Source organism: Polypterus senegalus, chromosome 3 (assembly GCF_016835505.1).
Source record: "Polypterus senegalus isolate Bchr_013 chromosome 3, ASM1683550v1, whole genome shotgun sequence".
Lineage (NCBI taxonomy): Eukaryota > Metazoa > Chordata > Cladistia > Polypteriformes > Polypteridae > Polypterus > Polypterus senegalus.
This window is the reverse complement of record NC_053156.1, coordinates 261,211,637-261,238,055: the sequence shown is the minus strand read 5'-3', so window position 1 is coordinate 261,238,055 and position 26,419 is coordinate 261,211,637. Positions and strand designations below refer to the sequence as shown.

The following is a 26,419-nucleotide window of genomic DNA, read 5'->3' as shown; positions in this document are numbered from 1 at the left end:
CATTAATTTAGTAATACACTTCATATTACCTGGGATCCTGAGTAGTCAAACTCGCCTGCTTGCCCAATTGACAGACCACCAGAACCCAAAATAAGAACTTTGTGAGGACGTATAATTTCATCAGGTTTAGGACTTCTCCTATACGTCAAATGTTCTGTCAGCCTTTGTTTAACTGCATATAAAGATTTGAAGAACATACAATGATTGGGAAGATTAAAAAATAAACACAGGTTCCTTCAACATTCTTTTTCAAAAATATATATCAGAGTACGAAAAGAGGAAAACACTGACAAGACCTAACCTAAGCTATTTTTGCACTAGCATTCTAACCTTTTGTATGAAGCTCCTAGTGCAAACCTACCTTAAAAGAGAGAACGCAAGTTGGAGTCAAGTTATTTTTCAAAGCCCGTGGACCCAAAGTAGTGATGTGTAATTAATAAGGAGGCACACAGACGATTATGAGGCACTCAAAGCCCGACAGTACAAGTTTTTCTTTTTTAAATTTGGACTATACTTTTGCTCACTGTTAATCAAACAGTTACAGAGCCAATGAATAAAACAATTTCAGAAAGCAAATAAAATCAATGACATACTGAAGACATACTGAAATCCTAGCTGTGTTAATCGGTTTCACCCAGGAAATTTAATAAGGACAATGGGGCTCACTTAAACTGCTATCAATTAAGTACTATGAAACTAAGTACCTTTCTGAATAGAATATTTAAATTAGGCCAGGGAAAATTAACACATTAATTTCTGTGAGTAACGTGGGCAGTTTAACATGTTAAAAAAAATATTGTTGCATCCAGAGAAAGCAACGAGAAGATTGCTTCATACTGTACTAGTGTTCATTTTCTTGATTTATACATACCGAAATGGATACAGGGGAGTGGAATTAAAAGGGGGATAAATATTATACCACCCAAGTTCAAAATAGGTTATTGTGACTGGCGCTAAAACCAAAATAAGTCTCTAGTACCATATGTATTTAACTTGACAGTCTATCAGGTAGCTTGAAGTGCTGACTACCCTAATATAATAAGAAAATTCTACGAAACAGAAGTACAATATTTATCATTACCCATTATTCCACTTTCCAGTATTTCCTTAATTTATGCAAAGAACACAAATAACCACCCAAGTAATGCACTGTGTCACTTTTTAGGCGAGATAGCTGCTACAGAGAACTTTTTGCTTGCTAGAAGTAAAGGTGTACAGCATTGTTTTCCAACCTTTATTCTGTGCTGGCACACTTTTTGTATCCCAGAAAATGCCAAGGCACACCCCAATTCTACCAAATACAAAAACATTAAATGTCATTGTGACGGTGCGGGTCCTGCTCCATGCTCTCTCTTCTAGATATGGGAGCCTCTTGAACCCGTCACCGTCGAGAACGTAAGCAAATGAGCTGTCAGATGAGGACAAACCACACTCAGAGCAAGGGGATGGTATAAAAGTGTTCGGTGCTTTTATTAACACAAATCAAAACAAAACAGTGCCCAAATAAATACTGCAGTGCTTCAAAAATATTTCAATAAATAAATGATCCATAAACAGGTGAAAAAGTGGAGGTTAAATTCCAAAAACAAATCCTTTAAAATGAGGTCAAAAATCAACAGGCTGGAAACTTTTTTTTTAATATAAAAAGGACAATGGTGCCTTCTCCCTTTTAACTGGCAGCTCCCATGTTTGTCCAATACGGGCCTTTCAACAGGGGAGTCGCCCTATCCACAGGTGCAGCGGATCTTCAACTGGTCTCCCAGCCTTCCATCCCCTAGCTATGTACAGGCTCCCTCTCCGGACTGAGACTTGGGTACCCAATGACCAGGGTGCTCACGCTAGGCTGTCCCTCCCAAGCCTCCTTGAGCTATCCATAATTCTGGTCACTCCTGCTCCTCTGAGATGATCAGCTGGAGCGACCCAATCCATCTGCCCCAAGTGTCAGCCAAATACTCTTCCAGGGCTCTCCTCCCAGTTGCCTCAGTCATTCACACACCTTTAACGGCCTCCTGCATTCTTCTGTCATTAACCTCCGCCATTGTTTCTACTATCACAATCTCCTGTGCCGACCCGTACTTATACAGCTTCATGGGCATAGCATCTCAATCATGCACTGCAGGAAGCCAATGAAGCAACTGAGAATGATCACATCCTAACATGCAGGTGGCTCTTGCTCCAACTATATCATCAATACCCTGCGGATGTGCAAGCACACACTCGGAGACTGACACAGCCAAATAGATTATTTATTAAAAATTGCCCATCCATTTGGAGCTGCGGACCCACTAGATCACAATTATACATATGCTAAACTGTCCACGGGGTCTTGACTACCTGAGATGGCGTACAAAAATCAGTTTGGAGACTGAGACTCTTGCAAGACACGCCCTACTTACAACCAAATAAGAGCACGGGCAGCCAGAAAACACACTCAGTCGTATTTTGGCTTTGAGCACACACAGATTCAGGGTTCTCAACGCATATAAAGCGTATAAGGATAATACGTTATAAATGAAACGTAGACGACAAAGCGAAGAAGAAAGCAGCACAGAGAAAAGAGACTTAAAAGTGTTGGAGAGACGAAAAAGAATAATCTATTTGCAAATTCAGAAAATAAGGAAAGTAATTATCAGCCCGGAACAAGTGGAACTGAAAAAAAATAAGTACGTCCAATACGGACGTGGGCACATGCAGAGCAGTTTGGAGATTATGAAAGCAGTGGAATTCGAAAGACTCAAAAAAAAATAGTTGGCTCGATACATATGTGGAGAAAGTTAAACAATATGAAAGTAGGAAAATTTGAAAGTATAAAAAAAAAGAAAGTAAAGATGGCAGGAGTGCAAACAAACAGAAATTATTATTCGAAAAAGAGAATATAATCACCACGACACAGGTGTCATTAAAAAAAAATAAATAAAAGCGGGATAAAGAGAGGTCATAAATAAAAGACAGAGTAGAAACAAAGTAAAACTTCATAAAAAGGTTAAAAAAACAAGGGGGCCAAACACATGCAGAGCAGGTTAGAGATAATGAAAACTGGTATTCAAAAGACTCAAAAAAAAAATTAAGCGCAAAACATATACAGAGCAACATACAGAATATGAAAGCAGAAAAAACCGACAGTGTCAAAAAAAAAAAAGTAAACATTGCATTAGCACAAAGAAAGGGAAATTATTACTCGGGGAAATAACGAAAAGGCGAATAAAGATTGAATAAATGGACATAAGTGATATGTCAGAAGTATGCAAATATTGTAAGGCTTTGAAGTTTGTTTTTACAGAGAAAAAAAAAAAATCTTAAAAGTGTGTACCTGGAAAAACAAAAAATGGGGGTTAGAAAGCGAAGCGATCAGGGGGCAAGTATGTATAGGTGTGTATGTGTGTGTGTGTGTGTATATATATGTATATATATATATATATGTGTATATATATATATATATATATATATATATATATATCCAGCTGTAATTTTTATTTATGTAATTGTTTTAAACAATGGGCTAGTATTATTGGCAGACAGTGTGCAGTAATGGTTAAGATTCTGGAACTAGGACTTCAAACCCTGCGGATCACCTTTCTATGCTCAATTGGAAAAACAAATGAAATGCAACCAACAATATCTCAGATCTTGTACGCTGCCTTGGATAACTCTGTCAGTGAGATAAGAAGTAATAATAATATTATTAGGTCAATGGAGCTGCTTCCTCCTGAACATGCTATATATAGTTGCACTTGAGTAAAACATTACTGTGTTAGGTCAATTTATGCATTTCCTAGTGAATTAGCTTTTGCGTTTTGCAATGGCCATCAACAATTTTACAGGAAAGCGTATTTTTTTTATTGAAATGGCTAATCAAGAAGGAAAATGTGAATTTTGAGCATGTATCATCATTGTATATTTATAATTTTCAGTAGTTTATGTTGTTTAATACTGGAGTATTTTTCTTGTGTTTGAACAGATGTATGCTCAAGCTTGAAGTGTTTTAGCCATTGGAGGTCAAAGTTCTAACACTTCATTACATTTTACTTTAACAAATTACAAACAACAATTATGTTTACATACCACACATTTGAATTGAACATTTTTACTTTTGGAGTATGTTTCTGAAGTGTAAGAAAATAAATGCTGGCAAAATGTTTTGGAGGCTTTTTAATGATTGGGGGTCCCAGTTTAAAGTCCACAGATGCAAATAACTTTGTAAAGAATTTTGGACTGCAGTGGAGATGGGATCTGTGGCATCACCATTCAAAGTAAGTATCCATGTCGATATATAAATGATTCCCAAGGGCAGAATGGAGGTCCCTTTTCAAAATCCGTACATGCAAATGTGTATTAAATTGGAGTACCTCATGGGGGACAGGTTAAGTTTAAACTTACACCATCTGTACCCAGCTTGTCCTGGATTAGTGGATGCCAGTTCCACCTCTCCCTCTCTCTCTTTCTGGTGAAGCAACACAAACTCTCACAGCCACAGCGTCTAGCACCACCATTCAAGCTTTATACGGATTGCTATCCAGTGTGCTTCGAAAAAGAGCCCATGTTGGAATGATAGTGTTAAACGTGCTCCAAAAATCTGAGAGTCTCATAAAAAGCATATAAATCTTAGTCTACATTTTTACAGAAAGAATTCTTTAACCTTTGTATTTCTTTCTCATGTTATCTCTAGATTGGTTTTAAAAAGTGAATTGCTGTATCTGTTTTTTGTTTTTTTTTTTGAGTAGTATGACACTATAATGTTCTGGATTTCAAAAACAGAAAAAAAATTAGAAGCACTTACCAGTTGTTTCCATTTTTCCATCTTTTAAGTCCTTTACAGCATCCAAAAACACATCAAAAAGACTGACAAGGTCTGCGGGTCCAGCCTTGTGTTCTGGATGGAACTGAACGCTAAAAAAAGTTAAAATGAGACCAAATTATACTAAATTAGACAACAACCATCACACAAATATATGTATAAATGAAGCATTAATCAGCCCTGGACAGAGTAAAAATCCATCACACAACTCATTGATACATACTCAGACTGGGCAAATTTAGACTTGTCAATCCTCTTACCATGCTAGCCCCTGAGGATTTGGGATGAAACACCCCAAAACACACGTGTCTAAATTGTACTAATTTGTCCCATAAAAACCCAAAATGCTGTTTGTATGATTTAAAAATATCAACAATTCTGCTTCCACCACAAAATATTAATAAATGTCAGATTTTAAATTAAAATATTAGGAAAAACAATCCCAGTAAATGAATTAAAAAGTGGATAAACATTAATTAGTAAACAGGTGTGTTTCTTAAAAATCACTTCAATTATTATTAAAAATCAACAGCACAAAATAATCCTGAAGTATATTATAACATGAGCCTAAGTGTAAATAGAAGGACATCACAAATAAATACCTGAAGAATGGCTTTGAGTTGTGGACAATACCCTCATTGGAATGGTCATTTGCATTTGTGAAGAGAACTGACCAATCCTCAGGTACAGTTTTTGGATCCACAGCAAATCCATGATTCTGAGATGTGATAAAACAACGCTTTGTGTCATTATGAAGGCATGGCTGGTTGTGTCCTCTGTTTCCATATCTAGGTTTATAGAAGATAAAGAAATAACATGAATTCAGAGGTAAATATTCCATAATGTAAAAATGAAGTATATGTCCTACATATGCAGCTATCCCACAAGGATATTAAAAATGTTCCAAGGAATGCCCTGATGTTAATTTTTTATTAAACACCAAAACCAGTAAAATTTTATGATTCTCAATACCTGTTCAGTACCACAGCAAAAACAGAAATCCTATTCAATAGCTTATTATTAAAAAGTACCTCCATTATTTAAATGAACAATGCTGTTCAATTCTTGTAATATCATAAAATATATAAATCAGACTTTTGTCACTGTCCTGTTCCACTGACAGACTGAGGAGATCGTTCCTCCCCCACACTATGCGACTCTTCAATTCCACCCGGGGGAGTAAATCGAACATTAATTTTATTTTAATTCTTTTCATTTTTATTACTATTTAATTTAATATTGTTTCTTTGTATCAGTATACTGCTGCTGGATTATGTGAATTTCCCCTTGGGATTAATAAAGTATCTATCTATTTATTAACAGTAGCAACAGCTGTTAAATACTAGTGAGGAAAACATTACAATTTATAAGAGCTGATAGAGCAAGAACTGTCTCTGTCAAAAGCATTCGCACAAATGAGAAGTGAGATGACCGTGGGTGGGGTTCAATATGGTTGAGAGGAGGGTGTGACTTGAAAACATCTCATGGCCAAAGTCTCAACTCGCAGAACTTGAAAAAAATCATCCAAAAAGTCTCGTTGCAGGATATTTTTTTATACAATAGAGAGCTATAAAATCCAAAGTCTGTCTGTTTTTCACAAGAGAACTACTTAACGGATTTAGGTCAGGTTTTTTACTATAATTTGCTTGAACATTCCGGTCGATTTTGCAACTTCTCTCATCGTGCTATGTATCACAGTTCGCTTGCGGCAGCGATTAATAAGCGCAAATCGAAGAGAAAGGGTGCAGGCCAAGGGGAGGGGGAGGCAGGACCTCAGAAGTAGGAAGCCAAGCGGGGCTATCATCACTCATGCGCCAGCCTCCAATTGAGTCGGATCTTTATTTTCTGTCTGATTTTCATGATAGAAACACTTAAATTTATATTTAGTTTTTTTCTATAATTTGCTGCAACATTTTGATTGATTTTGCGACTGCTCTCATCTTGCTAAGTATTATAGTTCACTTGCAGCAGCAAATTATAAGCAAGTTAAGAGAGAGTCTGTGGACTGAGGGGAGGAAGAGGCATAAAATTAGTCAATTGGTGCTGAAAATTATTTGATGCGCTGTCTCGGATATACACTTCAATAAAAAACATTTTATAACACAATGATTCAGATCATTATCTTACAGAATTTTAAAATTCCATTAATCCTCCAGACATGGCATTGAAAGTAGGAGCACCGATTATCCTTTTGAGAAACCTGAGCCCACCAAAACTTTGCAATGTAACCCGTCTCCAGGTCTGTCAGCTTCAGAAAAACATCATAGAGGCCTTAAATTTGCGATAGACTTGGGGAGGACTCCAGTGGAATGGGGGGTTAGGGGTGTGTGGTATTATATTAAGGGGATTTCAACCTAGGATTCATAAAGAATTACATCTTTATTGACTACCTGACTTACCTTACCATGTGCACATTCTAAATTTACCCTTATATTTTCACAATAATGGAAACATACTGCTTAAAATCAAAACAAATTTATAGCTGTACTGTTGAATTAGTAAATTCCAAGATAATTGGTTTTTTTTAAATAAAAAGGGAGGGGGGCACATTTGGACAATTAATTAAACATTTGTCCAAACCTGAAGGTTTTCTGTGTGAAATCAGTCTTGACAATTCTACATTAATTATTTCAGACCTTCTGTTTAAAAAAAAAAAACAGTCCTTGCTGTGTGGTTTTCAAGGTACAGTATTATAAATGAGTTCTTGCTTAGCCTGTATACAACTCCAGAATTAGAAAATTACCTGCACTGACATTCCCCATGGTCAACTAATACCAATCAATCCAGTATATATGCACATTTATCTCATTTAAGGGCTAACATCCATGAACATCAGTCTGCCTTCCAAAAAACCAAACAAATGATATAAATTCAGCATTTGCATATTTGTAAATGAACAATGAACCTGCTGTGTATTTCAACAATTGTGTTTGTTTTAACACAGTACACATCATATTAATAGGCAGATGTGCTTAGTTCTTCAAAACACTGAAACACTTTATGAATTTTATATATACAGTACACCCCCAAAATTTGCGGGTGTTACATTCCTAGAGCGATAATTTCATTTCATACTCAACTTAATACATTACCTAAAAAAAAATGTTAAGGCAAACCTGTATACTGTACAGTACTGTACTGCTATGTCTCCCACAGTGATAGAACATAAAATACAGATGTTACCGCTATATGTACTGTAATTCATGCAAGTGTGTTTTCATTGCCAGAAGCCTTAGAAGGTGCAGGACGTTTCAACGGCATCTTGGGGCTTTAAACCTTAAACTGCCACATACTTGGGGGTTAATGCATCCCTGGACGACAAATATGTTTTTGCTGCACTTTAAGTAAACGTCACAATTCACAAACAAAATTTTACATTTTAATGGAACACTTGTTTTCATGCAAACAACATCACAATTACTGCAACACTAATCATTTTAAACACTGCCAATGAACTGTAAAAACTATTAAAAAACTACTAGAACAATATGTACAAGTTGCAACCGATGCCTTTGATGAAACTCAGTAAATCACAGAGCAAATTGCACTTGAACTGGCTGCACATGAACACACAGAGTTAAACGCTGATGTTTGCAGGCCAGTCTAGTGCAGCGGCTGAATTCCAGAGACAGTGAGGCTGCAGTGCTGCAGTGGTCATGAGCTGGCTGCTCAACAAATGTACAGCACTGACTGATCAGCTCTGGCGTGCTGGCAAATTGCACTGGAAACCCACTTTATCCGGTTGTGGCACTCAACAAATGTACGTTGCCGAATATACTTGGCTCCAGCATGCTGGCAATTTGCATTGGGAACGGAAAACATGAGAACACTCAGCTGGAGATGCGTCACAGGGCAGCAGTCAATCAGCAGCAAAGAGAAATGAATAACGCTCTTGGATTGGCTAATTTCACCATCCCAAACTGCATTTTCCTCTACGGTTGCTTCCTGTTCTCTCAACAGTACAGTATTGTCATGAAAAAAGGCATAAAAAAATTGGAGGATATTTGCAGTTTCCGCTAATAATTATTAGTTAGGTTCTAAGGAAAAATCCACAAACGACTGAGGCCGCAAACTCTAAACCACAACTTCACAGGGGTCAACTGCATATAAATTACATATTTTATTATGAAAAGGAGAAGCTCATTTCATCGCCAGTATAGAAAAACTGAATATCCAATTTGAAACTTGTCTCGATGTTCCCCGGCTACAATGGTTTTGAGTACTGCGAGTGTGTAGTTTTCCCCCACACTCCTATATGGGTAATTGTGGATGTGTACAGGGTTTCCAGCCACAACCCTGAACTGTACATATGGTTTTCAAAATTTTGATATTGACTTGTTATTGAAGTATCAGTTCTTGTGATGTCCCTATCCAGAACAGCTGTGTACATTATACTTTAATCCAACTACCAAGATCAACTGATGGCAATTTTCAAGGTATTCAAAGGATGTGAGATACTATTCTTTGTACATGTTTTTCGCCATGGAAATTTGTGTATGCATCTACAGTATTTGTCATTTAATTCTTACAGGTTAACAACTACAATTAATGCCTTTACTTGTTTAACTTTCTGCCTGCCCTACTGAAAGACACAGTGGCAACATGCAGACATACTCTTGGCAGAGACCTATGCTGCTTTTAAACTGAACAGATTTAATAGCAACTAGGCAAAGACACCTCTTGCTACATAAGTACAAGGAGAAAAATGGAATGCAGCATAAGTCTTGAAGACACTTGGGAGTATTTTATGTGGAATGATGTGCTATTAGTAGACTTACCCACAACAACTTGATTTAAAAAAACACCACACCATGTAAGGAATATCAAGTCTGGTTGAACTTCACCCAGGATGGAGATTCTGGGACCCAAATCTTGAACCAGGTGCTTTAATTACTTTGCACATTTTCAAAGACAATTACAACTTTAATTTTCTCAAGAATAAAGCTCATAGATGCACTAGACATTTACAAACAGGGCAAGGACACTCTCAGGCAATGGAATGAAAACATTTTTCAGCAGTTATAAAACAAATTGTGGAAAGTCTGCTTTGAACATGAACATCAGCTTAAGCAAAACTCATATAATCAGCAAATAAAAGTGTAAACAAACCTCAGTAATAAGCTGAAGGCATGTGAAAATTAACATTAAACATTTAAAATTTTTAAAACACAATTATCAAAAACACATCAACTGATGTGCAGTTATTAAAAAATACATTATATCATCCAGCAAATATAATATAATAAAACACTAATGAAGTAGGTCACAGATTTTAATGACTGTTATAATATATGAGCTAAGTTTCAAATTTAACTTGCATAGTGTATTCCATATTGTTTCTACATTTTCTGATGTTGCTAAGCCTTCCCTTAAGACAATGACACTTTTCCAATTTTTTAAATAATTTAAGAAACTAATTAAACAATGGTCTTTGTATTTCTGTGTACATATTGTATGCTGTTCACCTGTATATTCCTCCAAGTTGTCTTGCACACCATAAAATAGCTGTAAAGGAGTACACGATTCTTGGTATTTAAATGTAAAACGCTGTACAATACAGTGCAAGACTACTGATGAGAGTCCAGAAGAGGACACCCTCATGGAGTGCAGTGAAAAATATTTTATGTAAAGATATATATACTTGTTGTACCAATTGGCATGGACAATGCACATATCTTATTTATTATACTTCATATATTATTTGGCCTTACTTCATTTTGTATGTTTTAGCTCCAATAGCCAGGGAAAGGAGTTGATGGCCCAAGCAAATACCAAACACAGGTTTAGGATACTCTTGAAAAATTATTTTACGTATGTTTTCAATTGTTTCTTTGCAGAACACAGGATCTCCAGGGCCATTGCTGATGAAAAAACCATCATAAGCTAAAGGGGAAAAAAAAAAAAAGGTTAATCTTTGTTATTAAAGATATTATAGTCTCAAATGCACTCCACAATATTAGCTTCAAATCTGGTGAGCTAATGTTATTTTCTTTAACAGTATGTATGTCCTATGAAAGATTCAGGTGCATTTTAAGAGAGCTACCTTTAATATCCAAAGGAAAGTCCCATGGCACAACAGTTACCGAGGCTCCTCTTTCGCAAAGACACCGAAGCTGGTTATATTTTAGACCACAATCCACAGTCACAATCTTCACTTTGCCATTTGGATTAAACAATATTGGTTCCTAGTAGATTAATAGGGTACAATATGTCTAAAATTAGGTTTTTGCTACAAATACAAAAGCACAGATGGTTGATCAATTTGCATGGTGTATGCAGTATCCACAATCATTAAAATTCTAAGTAAAATTTATTTTACATAAATATTTTCCAATGATAACAAAATAGGAAGGATATACAATTCCTTTTCAATAATTTGTCAATCTAGAATTAATTTCAACTGTGTACCTTTATAGAGACCTCCTTAACTAAATTCTTCTTGTCTGGATCATCAAAAGGAATCTGGTCAAGTGAAGTACCTTCCACAACAAGCTTTCCCAGCATGGTACCTTTTTCTCTGATTTTCTTGGTCAAACTTCTTGTATCTATGCCTATACAATATGGAGGTTAAGAAAGGAACAGAAAAACAATGTTTTTGTAATAAAGTTAATAAAAGTTACACATAAAAATTTTTAAATAAAAATATTTTCATAAGTGTGTTCAAGCATTAAGTTTTAAAAGCAAACATGCTTTTATTAATAAATAAAATTAATTTTCTGGTGTGCTTGAAATAAAAGTCTGGCTCGTAAATCAATCATATCAGCCCATATAAACTGTTCAAAACACTTAACTCAGTACCTCTCTTAATTCAACAAAATGACAAACATTTATAAATAAATAATAAGCAAAGCAGTGGGTCTAGATGGAATATTGCCAAGACTGCTGAAGGCCTGTGTGTTGGAACTGGGGAGTCTTCTACAGAGCATCTTCAACCTGAGCCTGGAACAGGGTCCCAATGCTTTGGAAAACATCTTGTATCACCCTTGTCCCAAAGGTATCACGTCCTAGTGAGCTGAATGACTTCCGGCCTGTTGCTCTGACGTTACATCTGATGAAGACCATGGAGCGGCTGCTGCTTCACCACCTGAGGCCACAGGTCCGCCACGCCCTCAGCCCTCTGCAGTTCGCATACCAGGAGAAGGTGGGAGCGGAGGATGCCATCATCTATATGCTAAACGATCCCTCTCCCACTTGGACAGAGGCAGTGGTGCTGTAAAAATTATGTTTCTGGACTTCTCTAGCACCTTCAACACCATCCAACCTCTGCTCCTTAGAGACAAGCTGACTGAGATGGGAGTAGATTCACACCTGGTGGCATGGATCGTGGACTATCTTACGGACAGACCTCAATATGTGCGTGTTGGGAACTGTAGGTCTGACATTGTGGTCATCAACACAGGAGCGCCACAGGGGACTGTACTTTCTCCGGTCCTGTTCAATCTATATACATCAGACTTCCAATACGACTCGGAGTCCTACCACGTGCAAAAGTTCGCTGATGACACTGCTATTGTGGGCTGCATCAGGAGTGGGCAGGAGGAGGAGTACAGGAAGCTAATCAAAGACTTTGTAAAATGGTGCGACTCAAACCACTTACACCTTAACACCAGCAAGACCAAGGAGCTGGAGGTGTATTTTAGGAGGCCCAGGCCCCTCATGGACCCTGTGATCATCAGAGGTGACTGTGTGCAGAGGGTGCAGACCTATAAATATCTGGGAGTGCAGCTAGATGACAAATTGGACTGGACTGCCAATACTGATGCTCTGTGCAAGAAAGGTCAGAGCCAACTATACTTTCTTAGAAGGTTGGCGTCCTTCAACATCTGCAATAAGATGCTGCAGATGTTCTACAAGATGGTTGTGCCCTCTTCTACATGGTGGTGTGCTGGGGAGGCAGCATAAAGATGAAAGACGCCTCACGCCTGGACAAACTTGTTAAGAAGGCAGGCTCTATTGTAGGAGTAAAGTTGGACAGTTTAACATCTGTGGCAGAGCGACGGGCATTAAGAAAACTCCTGTCAATCATAAGGAATCCACTGGATCCACTGAACAGTGTCATTTCCAGGCAGAGGAGTAGCTTCAGTGACAGAGTTTTGTCACTGTCTTGCTCCACTGACAGACTGAGGAGATCGTTCCTCCCCCACACTATGCGACTCTTCAATTCCCCCCGGGGGAATGCTAACATTACTCAAAGTTATTGTCTGCTTTTACATGCATTTGTAATACTATTTAATTTAATATTGTTTTTTGTATCAGTATACTGCTGCTGGATTATGTGAATTTCCCCTTGGGATTAATAAAGTATCTATCAATCTATCTATCTAAATATAAACTCCTACACAGACTAGTGTGTTCTAAACTTAGAACAGTGAATTACATTTCATCAGCTTTTTATGATGAAAAATATAGTTCAATAAAAATATGTTAAAAGAAACAACAGTATGATTATCACTGAATTCTAATGCAAGGCAGCATTCAGACTAAAAAGGAACTAACTCTTGGGTTGGAGGGCCAGTCTATTACAGAGCACCGTCACTTATACCAAGCCACAATGCTATGACAAAGTAAGTGCATCCTATGAGAAAATGTGTGTTCTTTAAAATATTTGCATTAAATTTTTATTTGATATTAAATTTCACCAATGCTGATAAAAGTGATCTAATTTAGCAATACAAATTCCTTTTTATATAATTTTTTAGATAGTAATGACATTGATTGCAGTGGGAGAAACAGGTACAAAACTAGGTTCAATAGCTGCTACTCCCCAGAACATGACAATAAAAGTCCATGTAGACATTTTTTTCTAATTGCATATTAGTCTCCTACATTGATTTGGAGAAAATTCTTTCTTGCAGAAGTCCTTCATCCGTGTGATGTTTGAGGCTTATCCTAAATATACTGTCTGAATCAAGGTCCAGTGTGTTATTTCAAAGTATTTTTATGAAGCAAATAAATTTAATGTATACAGTAATGCCAAAGACAAACCCCGACAGCCGAGCTGCAGCCATGCAAGCTTTTTTCCATTTTTTGTAATAATGAAAATGTATAGTTACAGTATAAAAGTTTACACAATGTGCACTTAACACTTCAATACGGCAAAAATGTTAGTTATGAAGCAGAATGAATAATATTAAAAAAATGCATTTTAGTAACTGTGGATAAATAGATACTTAAAGTTCTTTTTGCTGCAGAAACATAGTATGTACTGGTGAATTTATCAATTAAAATATAGACTGCAATCAGAACTCAAGGCTGATTTTTCAGTTGGGGCTTCTTCTGTAGGGAGTTTTTGTTATCCTATTATTTACATGGATTTACATGCAAAGACCTGAGAAATCTTGTGTGAACTGTGCTTATCCAAACCTCCCTTTGAAAAAACTGGGTTTAAACAACAAAAGTGGATATGACAGTTAAACTGGTTTGATTAGACAGAAGAACAACAACAAATTAAAAAAAAAAAAACACAACACAACTTCAACCATTACCATCTTGGTGGAAATAGGTTTTGTTCTTTATAAAACTAAGAAAAGTCATTTTTTTCAAAAAATTGTATTAAAATTGTATTAGAAACGGCATAAAAACATTTTTAACATTAGGCCTTAAATGAGTTGGCTTTTCCCTTTCGTGATCGACTCTAAATGCAATTAAATTAATACCTTCAAGTCCTGGAACACCCTGTTCTTTCAGCCACTGATCCAAAGAAAGGGCCGCACTCCAGTGACTAGGTTGTTGACAGTTTTCTCCAATGATAAGAGCAGAAGCATGGATTTTAGAGGATTCAAACCACTGAAATAAATAGAAACAAGAGCAACAATATAATTTGGATTAATTTATTTTTTAACATAAGCTACCCAGCCATAAATGCTTGCACCTTAATCAGTTAAAATTAAAACTTCAGATATTAGTAGATATCAAATTAATTTAACTGAGCTGATGCCGTTTTCTTAAACAAAAAAACAACTTGATTTATATATTTCAAGATACACCAGCAGGTCAATGCTAAAAGGCAGAAGTGCACACAGATTACAACAGCAAATCTACAAAATATTCTTGCATTGTGGGAGCCTTGAGTGACACACAAAAAAATTGCTTTGATACTACTGCCTGTGCGTTACTCTCTCTTAGGGGTATTGTTTCAAACTGAGGCTATTTCTCTTACTCCCATTTTTCATTAATAGAAGCAATTTTGAAAACCTTGTGCAGATTGAACTTAAATCTTATTAAACAGCAGTAACATGAACAAAAAATATGCTTAAATATCTAACCAATCTGAAAAATCATTCAAGGGGAGTGGGGAAAAAAAGGTTAGCACCAAAGCCCAAGTCCATCCCCCTATATTTTTCTACCACCTGTACAAAGAAAATAAAATTTCAATAGAGCCTTCTTGACAAGTTAGTCCACCCCCCTATATTTCCTACCACCTGTACAAAGAAAATGCAACTTGTCAAGAAGGCTGTACTGAAATTTTATTTAATCTTATTAATCAAATTTGCACAACTGAATCAAATATAACAAAATGATCTCTAGCAGACCCAAGTAAAACATCTCATATGTCATCCTTCTTTCACATGCTTCATAATGCACACAAACAGAATTAAATACAGTAACTGTTCCCACCATTGACACATTTTGTAACACAGGCATGAAAGCAACTACAAAATAGTGAGAAAATGTACTTTAGCAAGATGAGGATACTGAAGTGTGTAGTATGGGAACACTAATAAAAGGAGGGCTAGGACTTTCTTGGATTCAGGGCACAATATGGAGAGTACAATAAGCAGCGTGTGTTATGTACATTGTTGCCAATGTCAGACAGCAATTGCTACATTATAAAAAATTACTGCTTCTGATTGCACCTTCCTGCCCTTTCTACTTATGTGTGCTGATGGCACACAGAGCAAGTTTTGTAAAAACAAATTCCATGAGGTTTTAAAATATTGCATCTAAGCCCAAAGTGTCTGTGCTCTTATGTTTATGTTTTCTGTCCTCAGAGCAACAACATAGCAAGTTTTTTTCTCCTCTAATTGTTTCAGGAGTTTAATTTTCAATCACATAGATCCTTACGCCATGGCTGTTTTGAATGCATATTAATGTAGAACAAAATGTTGGGGGCTGTTACTGAAGGAGTCATTTCTGTATCTCCCAAATTACATGTGGGGTTGTAGTAGAAATCTATGTTAAGATTCCTCTTTAACTGACACTTTAGAGCAATATTAAATGTTCACTTTACTAAAGATAAAGGCTTTCTTGTTGTGGAGAGTTGGGAGCATATTAAAAAGTAAGCCCCTTTGTTTCACAAGTTTTGTTTAGCAATTAACATTTTGGCTAAAGGTTCCTCTATGACAGTGCGCGTCAGCTCCATGTTCCCTTCTTGATTTTGGGAACGTTTTGAACCCGACACCGTCGAAAGTCATGACGGTGAGCTGAGCAGATGAGGACAAACACACCAAGCAAGGGGATGGTAAAAAGTGCAAGTGCTTTTATTAAAAACAATTCACAAAACAAGGTGTCCAAAAAGTGCAGTGCTCCAAAATGTCAAATAAATAATTCATAAACTAAAGTGAACGGAGGTTAAAATCCAATAAAAAGAACCATTAAAACGAGGTTAAAACCATTTGGCAGCAAACTTAAAATCTACAAGCCCTGGTGACTTTCTTTAAAACTGAGGCCTCTCCAGCTTATCCTATTCAGACCTCGCAGCCCGGACAGACGTTGACCAACAGGTGCAGACACTTATCTCATCCGGCTCCCAAAATGCTCAACAGGAGCAACCCATGGCCCCCTCCTGAGCGATGGCCACACGCTCCACTTTGGGGCTTCACTCCCAACCATCTGCTTCCGTTTTTCCTTTATTTTTTTTTTACGCTCGTGATCTTGTGCTCTCCCCTTTTTATAGGCTGGGGAGTGGTTGTAACTGTGCTCACCTGATTGCTGCTCCAGGCCAATACTAAGACAATCAGACCGTGCTTACATGCTGGCAAGGCAACGCAGGGTTGGCCAAACACCTCACACCAACCTGGAGACAAGCCGTCCTCACAGACAATTGCTCGCATCTGCTCCACTCCCTACTGCGAGCACATTCATTATTTATTTATTAACAGCAGCCACTTTTTCTGAGCCGCGTTCCCACCATATCCCATCCCCATACTTATTGTATACCAGTTTTTACATATTTTACTTTTTATGAGAACAGTATGTTTTCTATTCAATGTTAGATAAGCAAACATTTCATATATGGACTCTTGTATTTCTACCATACTACTATGGTAGAAAATGTTTGCAATGAGCCTCACCCAGCCAAGCAAGAGGGCAATTGTTAGAATTTTCAGAGCAGCCTGTGACATCAAATTGAAAGCATGCACAAAGCAGAAGACGTAAAATAGCTCTACAAGCTGTATAGGACAGATCATATTAGCGGAGTTGTCAGTCACAATGGTCGTTTGTGTTTTATGTTCCATTCATCCAGCACTGCTGTCAACAAGCCTCAGCACTAGAGTCTCACTTTAAAACTCTTCCTTTTCTTGTCCAAGAAGTGTGAAGGATACATTTAAGACCAATTAGCTCAACAGTTACATGTGAGCAACTATGTTTAACTTTTAGAATCATAGAAAGAAACTAATCTTACTACTGTATCTTTAATTATGAGTAATTCAAGATTAGTTTAAAATGTCTAATAGGGCAATAAATGGGGCTAATAGGTTACCGAATAACATTTATTACTTAAGAAGTAAGATTTACATTATTTTTTTAATAATATTTGCTAGATAGGTATTTATATTTTTGTGGACAGAGATGTTTGCTAAATTATGGTGAATTTTGAATGAGTGCAGTGCTGTTTTTTATATATATACAAAGAGTAATGATATTTTGTTCCACATCTTGAAAATACTGATGTTAACTGTTCATTACTAATCAAGTACTGATTCTTAAATGCCCTTCTATGCTTATGCATAGGTTATGAAGACACTGTGCAGACATCCTCCAAATGAAGCGTTACTGAAATTTGTCACATTATATTAATGTCCTCCATGCATAATATTTTTTTGCATTTCTATTGCGCTTTTCTCACTATTCAAAGCGCTCAGTAATTGCAGGTTAAGGGCCTTGTTCAAGGGCCCAACAGAGCAGAGTCCCTTTTGGCATTTACAGGATTCTAACTGGGATCCTTCTGATTGCCAGTGCAGATCCCTAGCCTCAGAGCCACCACTCCACATAGTTAAGTGATCGCTTTTTAAAAAAAAAAAAAAAAAAACACCAGCACTTCAAATATATCAGTGCATGCTAATTCAAAAAAGAAAAAGGAAAAAAAAAACAAAAAAAAAAGATACTGGATAGAGACATCAGTGCCGATACCCAGCCCTAGTAGTCTACAAGGCGCTCAAAATTAAAAACAACCTAAGCTTTAACCAGGCACTGTTCCTCAAGAATGACCTAGGAAGCAGTGCATCTGCACTGTCACGCTGAAGTTCATCACATTAGATGGGTCTGCTGGCAGGCAACACAGTAAAGAAGCTGTGCTGTGAAAAACTGAACAATTCACGAAGAGTTCTTGCATCCGCATGTTAGTGCCTTGCTTGTTTTATCACTGAGAACCACCATGGAATTACCATCTAACAAAATACCGCAATACAGATTTAAATACTGCATAAATTGTGAGCCTCACAGCCATTCACTGACCTAAAGAATATACTAGTTATTAAATGCCTAATATACTATACCTAATATGTTTTAATTGTGGTTATTTGTAGAAAATAATTTTAATTTCAGTGTCTTGAATAGCTGTTGCCACAAAACTGGCCGTTTCAGACCAACAAATGTTGAGAAACTATACCTGATCATTGAAATCACATCAACAGATGTCAGATGGAAAGCAACAAGCCAGGTTGAAAGTGAAAAACAACTCATGGACCCATGAACCATGCTATACAGACACGAACCACTAAAACAACGGCTGAAATCCCGGAAGAGAGCAGTTCAGCCACTGAAGCAGCCAGCTGAAGCGTCTCGTTTAGGCGTGTGGAATGCTAGATTGCAAATAACAATGGACACCAACATATGGATAACTCCCGCTAGTTGAAACCTCAACTGGACAACATGGAATGCCTCAACTGGACTACAAAATGCTGCTGGCAGGTCGCAAGTCAACATGCGAAAGGGGGAAATGCCCAAACAGCCTGAAAAACGCTTTGCCACCTACTCCAAAATCCATTGTTACAACAGCAGTGTAGAGGAAGATCTGGCTGCTGCTAACCAGCCAGCAATAGCGTGTGTTTACAGATGGCAGAAGTTGGTGAAGCGGCCCGTCGTGAAAAAAAATATATATATTCAAATTGAAATATCATAAACTTAAAAAAAAAATGTAAATATCAAATGTGAATCTCAATCAGTGATTTAGGCAACAAACAACCAAAAATGAATAACACACAATGCTGTGTTGTACACAATGATGTACTTAAGTGTGCATTATATTAACATAATGCAGAAACTGGCAAGATGCCCATAATCCATTTCTGCTGTCAAAAGATATTAATGAGAAAAAATAATAGTGTTTTTCATATTTATTTTAGGCCATAGAAATGTGATTTTAACTTTAAACAATTAAATCAGGGAATAACAAATGTAAAATTGAAAAAACCTGCAATACTTAAATTGTAACATAAAAAAAAATTATCACTCTTAACCAAATATGCTGGGCTGCATTTGACAGCTCCCAAAACTTAGCAGGATCACATATGATTGATATTCAGGAATACTGAAATGTTGCCCAACCTCATTATTTTAAATATGACCTTCGACTAACCTTGCTTATACCATACTCTGTTTCTTCATCCTTCGGAATGCCATAATTTCCAACAAGAGGGTATGTGAGGATTAGAATTTGGGATTTATAGGAAGGATCTGTTAGTGCCTCTGGATAGCCAACCATTCCTGTCTGAAAAACTGGGAAATAAAGAAAAGTGCTTATCAGTAATTAAAAATACAGAAGAGTCTCATTGTAGACAAGTACAACTCTGGTTAAAAAAAAATAATAATAAAAATAAAGTTCTAAAATTACAGAGCAGAAGATGAAAGTTTACCATAGTATACTGAGAAGCATTTACACTGTAACTATCTAGATCCAACTGTGTAGTGTAAATTCACTTAATGACTACAGTAAACTTTGTCTTCTCTAATTTGATTAAGATACATACCCCAATTATTACACAATGACACTTTATTTTATTATGCTTAAAATCATATTACACCAAGTAAAGCAATTCAATGGAGACAGTGCTTTAATTTTGGATACGCAATCAGTATATGTTTTATATAATAGTTCTTGCATACTGCTTGCCAAAAATGCTGCCAATATTAAAACTATACATTTCTGCATTTTATGCTCACTGGCCACTTTATTAGGTACACCTTGCTAGTATCAGGTTGGATCCCCTTTAGCCTTCACAACTGCCATAATTCATCAAGGAAACATTCCTCATGAATTTTGGTTCATATTGATAGGATAACATCACACAATTGCTGCAGATCCACAATGTGAATCTCCCATTCCAAAACATCCTAAACGTGATCTATTGGATTGACATCTGTATGCTGTGAAGGCCATTTGACTACAATGAACTCATTTCCATGTTCAAGAAATCAGTTTGGGATGATAGGAGCTTTGTGACATGGCATGTTATCCTGCTGGAAGTAGATGGGCACTCTGTGGTCATAAAGGGATAGACATGGTCATCAAGAATACTCAGATAGGCTGTGGCACTTAAACGATGCTCAATTGGTACTAAGGGGCCCAAAGTGTGCCAAAATATACTCCACACCATTACACCACAATCACCAGCCTGAACTGTTCATACAAGGCAGGATGGATCCATGCTTTCATGTTGCTGATATCAAATTCCAGGCAACATTTTTCCAATCTTTTTTTGTTTAATTTTGGTGAGCATGTGAGAACTGTAGCTTTAGTTGCCTGTCCTTAGTTGACAGGAGTGGCACTCTGTGTGATGATCTGCTGCTGTAAGCCCATCTGCTTCAAGGTTCGATGTGTTGTGCGTTCAACGATGCCCTTCTGCATACCTCGGTTGTAACAAGTGATTATTTTTGTTACTGTTGCCTTTTTATCCTCTGGAATCAGCCTGGTCATTCTCTTCTGTCCTCAACAAGGCATTAACACCCAGAGAACTGCCATTCACTAGGCATTTTCCCTTTTTCAGACCATTCCCTATAAACTCTGGAGATGGTGGTGCATGAAAATCCCAGTAAATCAGCAGCTTCTGAAATACTCAGACCAGACCATCTAGCACCAATAAATATTCCATGTTCATAGTCACATAAATCGCCTTTCTCCTCATTCTTATGCTTGGTCTGAACTTCAGTAGGACGCCTGAACAATGTCCACATGCCTAAATGCATTGAGTTGCTGCCATGTGATTGGTCGATTAGGTATTTGCAGTTACAAGCCATTGAACCTAATAAAGTGACCAGTAAGTGTAGTCAAAAAGACCTGTAAAATCTAAACAAAACCAATCTCAAAACAACATAAATTCTCATTCTACAATATGTCTACTCAGTAGGGTTTTACTCGAAACATTTTTCCAATTGACATCAAAATTGGCTGTACATGAATCATATCTAATCATACTCTCCTTTTGTCCTGAGAAAAATCAGCAAAATATTTTGTGATCTTTAGTAGGCTAGCAGCTCTTTAACAAAAGAAGGCAACAAAGAACAGTTTATGCAAACTAGGAATCGGAGTGTGAAATAACAGGCATACAAAAAGCTGTAACTACAGCACATATATTTGAGAAACTTATACAGTGCCTTGTGAAAAGTATTCATCCCCTCTCTCAGTTTGTCCTGCATTGTCACAATAAAACATGGAATTAAAATGATTTTTTTTGAAGTGTTAAAACCATTTGATTTACACATCTTTATCACTATGATCTTTTTTTTTTTTTTATTGTGACACAAAAATAAGACAAAACAGAAATCATGAGTGTGTATTCACCAACCCAAGTCTATACACACACAATTTTTGCAATGGACGATATGCATGAGCGAGTGTCCTGGCCAGGAAGGAGGGTGGTTCCTTAACCGGACAGAAGGCCAGCCTGATGCCACTCAAAGAAAAGAGGCAAAGAATATCCTGTCTCACCCAGAAGACAGGCAGGGGATGCAGATGCCAGAACAAACACACTGGTGTCCCAGCTGGATTGAATCCAGAAATAATACCCACATACACACATATGTACACATACATACATACACATATATACATTTCATATTTATATTATGCACACACGATAATCAAACGGATGCATGATATGACACAGAATGACAAAACTGCTGTAATATGTCCAGTAGATTCAGTAGAGTGAAGCTTCAGAGTGGCACAACAAAAACTGCCTGACAAAGAGGCAAAATTATTGTGATCATGTGCAAATATAAGCAAGTCGTTATCCCTCTAAGCAAGACTTTAGCCCTCTAAGCACTGTTCACAATGGGCTAACTGTTAATGTTCATGTCAGGGAATATGAGAAAGTCACTAAGCCATGAGCTATGGTAGTCTAAAACAACACAAATGTTGTACCGATTATGTAGATCAGGCAATGACATTCTACACTATCATCTGTAAGTAACAGAACAGTAAAATGTTATAATTACACAAGGAAACACACTTTTAGGGTCTCGACTACAACATTAGGCTGTACATCAGTAAATGTCTCTAAATTTAATACATACAGAATCATGTACTATATCAGCATCGGTACAGCAGTGGGTACTAGACACACCTTTTATACTGTATTTATGTTGATATTTACATGATTCTGTTACATGCAATATTTTTCTTTTAAATTCTGGTGCTTTTTCCCTGGGGTAAACATATTGCTAAGGTGGTTAAACCTAACAATATATTGTTAGGACAATATATGCCCAGTACAATAAAAGGTCCTAAAAATGCATGCCAAGCACACACAGACACACACCACTCTTTTCCTCAAATATGTCTACTCAATTTGTTAGTATGAAGTATTAATACACACAATTTATAATACAGTACATTTAAATAACTGTTAATGGTTAAATGCAGTTGAAGTAAAATATAAACCATACAGCTAAATATTTATCTTGTAACACTGCAGTACCTTTGTATGAAATATTTCACACAACTCACATTTTGTTATGTTCTCATAGAGCAATTATGGGTAGGGCAGCACCTGGCACTAAAAAGAAAATCACTGTGGCCTGTTGTACTTGTTAAACTACTTGCTAATTATAAATCTTGTCACACAGAATTTTTTTTTAATTTTGAACATTTATTTACATATCTCAGCTACCCGTATTCAAAGAAATTTGTTTAATTCAACAAACTTTTCAGAAAAACTTTGTACCATCAATAGTTATTTTGATTCAATTTCACCTATAAATTACACCTACCTTGCACACCTCAGAAATTATTTTTTTAATGTTTTTTTTATGAAGAGTTCCCTGAAACATACTAGCACATTTCTCCACCATGGACATGGGAAAATTATAGTTTAGGGTTTTCTCTTATCAGTTGTCATTTATCTCCTATCAAAGTTATATAGTTTGGCTATAGCTAATCAGAAAGTTAAAAAGAGCCAAACTTAACTTTTGCACAAGTCTCAAAGAGTCTTTTCAAGGTGGAAGTTCATCCAACAAACAGCAATTTACTACTATTGTTTATTTAAAATAAATAAATTAAAATGAATGAAGGGCTAGGAGTAGCATCAATTTTTATATTGAAATGCATATGTATGGCCTATATGTGTATGCCTATATGTATATGCCTTTATTTTATATGCCTATAAAACAATATAAAACAACCTGTGCATGTGTATGATGATACCGACCTTCAGCAGGCAATAACTTTATAAAATACTACTTGTATTTTTCTTTTTGAATGGCAGGAATAAGCTTCCATATTCAGGAGCTATGAGGTACTGAAATTCCAAAAATATTATAAATCGGTTTGACATTGCCAATCATGCATCTCTAGCATGTTCCACCAAGCCAAAGGCTAACTCCATGGGTATAAATTATTTATTAACTGTGAACCTGGTGATGCAAGTTGTGTATCTTTCAATGAAAGGGCTCAACATGGAATGCTCAAGATTTTCACAAAACAGGTTTATAAGTTAAAGAAGACAGTCAACTATAATAATATTTAAAGTATTTAAGTATTCCATTAGTCAATACACAGCATGTAAAACTAGATATCTAACACCAAAAAAAAAAAGTGACAGAAATTACTGAAATTTGAAGCAAAATATCCTAGCAATATTCTTGATACATTGTTCAAACTGCTCAAGAGTTTACCAAATTGATGACTACAAGGAAGTTTTTTTTATTTTTTAAAAAAACAAAACACATTTTAGACCAGCCTCACTGTGTGTGATCTACAAGAATTCTAACAAAGTTTTAATAAAAAATACTCTGAAACAAAAAAATGCCAAAAGGCTGAAATTTTTAATCCTGGCTTTTTGTTCTTAAATCATGTAAAATCCCTTATGTTTTCTTTTAATGGTTAGTAAGTATTTATTTTATGAAATGCTTTATAACATTTGCTAAAGTTTTTTTATTTTTGATTGTTATCACCTTTGGAATCTAATGGGACACTTGCGCTCTACCTGCACAGGAAACCCCAGATGTGTGGCCAGCATTGTTCATTTACAGCAGGGATGTGTTGCTATCACTGAGTTGAGCTACCAGCTGCTCTCCATGTACTACTAATATACTAGATGAAATCTCTATTTGTTTTTGTTTTATTGTCTCATTAGATGCAACTGAGAAAGCAAATTTCATATTTTCTTGTGTCAACATCAACAACATTTATTTATATAGCACATTTTCATACAAAAAGTAGCTCAAAGTGCTTTACATAATGAAGAATAGAAAAATAAGACACAGTAAGAAAATAAAATAAGTCAACATTAATTAACATAGAATAAGAGTAAGGTCCAATGGCCAGGGGGGACAGAAAAAACAAAAAAAACACCCCAGACAGCTGGAGAAAAAAATAAAATCTGTAGGGATTCCAGACCATGACTAAAAAAAGAAACATTGAACCTTGAACCTATATTTCAGTATAAAGTTTTGAATTGCTTTTCCAATTGAAAACAAAAAAAAATAGTTGGGGAAAAATATACTTTTCAAGATGAACTTTAACCTTGAAAAATAAATGCAGGCTTACACAAAACTTACATTTTTGACATTAAAAAATTATTTTGGAGCTTTCAAATAAGCTATAGCTGCACCACGTAACTGTGGCAAGAACAGCAGCAGTTCATAAGAAAATCCCCTAAAGTTAAATATACGGTATATTTGCTGTTCATGAAGAATAGAATAAGTGCTTATATCTCCAGGGGATTTAAAATAAAAAATACTACTGAGATGTGGAATGTAGGTGTAATTCTCATACCAAGAGTTCAGACTCCTTTCAAAGTTGAAACACATGTTAATTAAAAAAGGGAAGCTAAAGTGGAGTAAGTACTAGTTTTGCCCTAAAAAATGGTATCTGCCTCACAGAATATTGTGCTTTATGCCACCTTCTGCAGAGAAAAAACACTGTGTTGCCATGACAGCGATACGCCAGGGTATTAATTGTATAAAGCAATGGTGTCAGACATTGGATTTCTTTCTCCTATTGCACTCAGACATTCAACATTAAATTATTTCTTTTAACAACAGTCCTGTAATGTACAGATATTCCAAATACAGTAGAGGTTTCAACTTTAGGCTGTTGGGCTACGGTTCAGCTCCTCATGTTTGTGCAATAAAATTAGTGGTTTCCCAGAATGGGTGAAAGAGTCCTACCAATACTTTTATATAAGAAAGTATTAAATAATGATTAAAGAAAACTCTAACCCAAAAGATATACATTGGAACATAATTAGAAAACTATTTGATTACTTTGAGCATAGGTAAATTGATTCTTGCAAAGTATAGGAGTTCTCCGCCATAAAGAAATAGTGCACTTAATAATTTCATTATAATTTCTGTCTAAACTTGCGGTATACAGAAGACTTGAGTAAAGGTTTGTACTTTTAACATAGAGGAAGACAGTTGGCATAAAGATTTAACAAAAACGTTTGAAAAAAATACCTCGTACTGTTGAAATATAAATTTATGATGGATGAGACTCAAAGAACAGTATAGTATAAACATTTAAGTAGAGAACAATGGAAAATGGTATGGTGGCAGACCGGTTTACAGTCTGATTCATTACCGAGCTCGGGTGCTGGGTAAATGTTATTTGTGCACAACTTGTTCATGTGTGATTCATCCTACAGCCCAACATATGCAGTTATACAGATAGGCTAACCTAACATGGCTTGGTATGAGAAAGTGTGCCTTTGTGAATTTGAATCCTGCTTTAAGCATTTTATTGCTTAAATGGATGAAGTCTTCCAGTAACTCTATTCCGGAGTATCGGTCTCCTGTTCTGGAAGGCGTCATGCCATCAACCCAAACCCTATGTTAAATCAAAAGATAATCTCAGTTTTGAACTCTCTGCTGAACTACAATACTTGATTATGTGAAACCGTAGAGTGTGGACCTATAAATGCAAAGCATAATATATGTTTATGTGCCGTCACGGCCATCAAT

The 26,419-nt window shown here is 36.3% G+C and overlaps 1 protein-coding gene across 4 annotated transcripts in view; it reads right to left on the bottom strand.

Moving 5' to 3' along the window:
* Positions 1–26,419, bottom strand: part of cad (carbamoyl-phosphate synthetase 2, aspartate transcarbamylase, and dihydroorotase) — a 113,031-nt gene that overhangs the window by 85,466 nt on the left and 1,146 nt on the right. For all 4 annotated transcript variants that reach the window (XM_039748999.1, XM_039749000.1, XM_039749001.1 and 1 more), the window contains exons 2-9: positions 19,596–19,735; positions 14,452–14,581; positions 11,204–11,346; positions 10,839–10,980; positions 10,507–10,678; positions 5,398–5,583; positions 4,778–4,887; positions 30–172 (exon numbers count right to left, since the gene is read on the bottom strand). In XM_039748999.1, the coding sequence (XP_039604933.1) occupies positions 30–172; positions 4,778–4,887; positions 5,398–5,583; positions 10,507–10,678; positions 10,839–10,980; positions 11,204–11,346; positions 14,452–14,581; positions 19,596–19,735 (1,166 nt within the window). The remainder of the gene's footprint in view (positions 1–29; positions 173–4,777; positions 4,888–5,397; positions 5,584–10,506; positions 10,679–10,838; positions 10,981–11,203; positions 11,347–14,451; positions 14,582–19,595; positions 19,736–26,419) is intronic.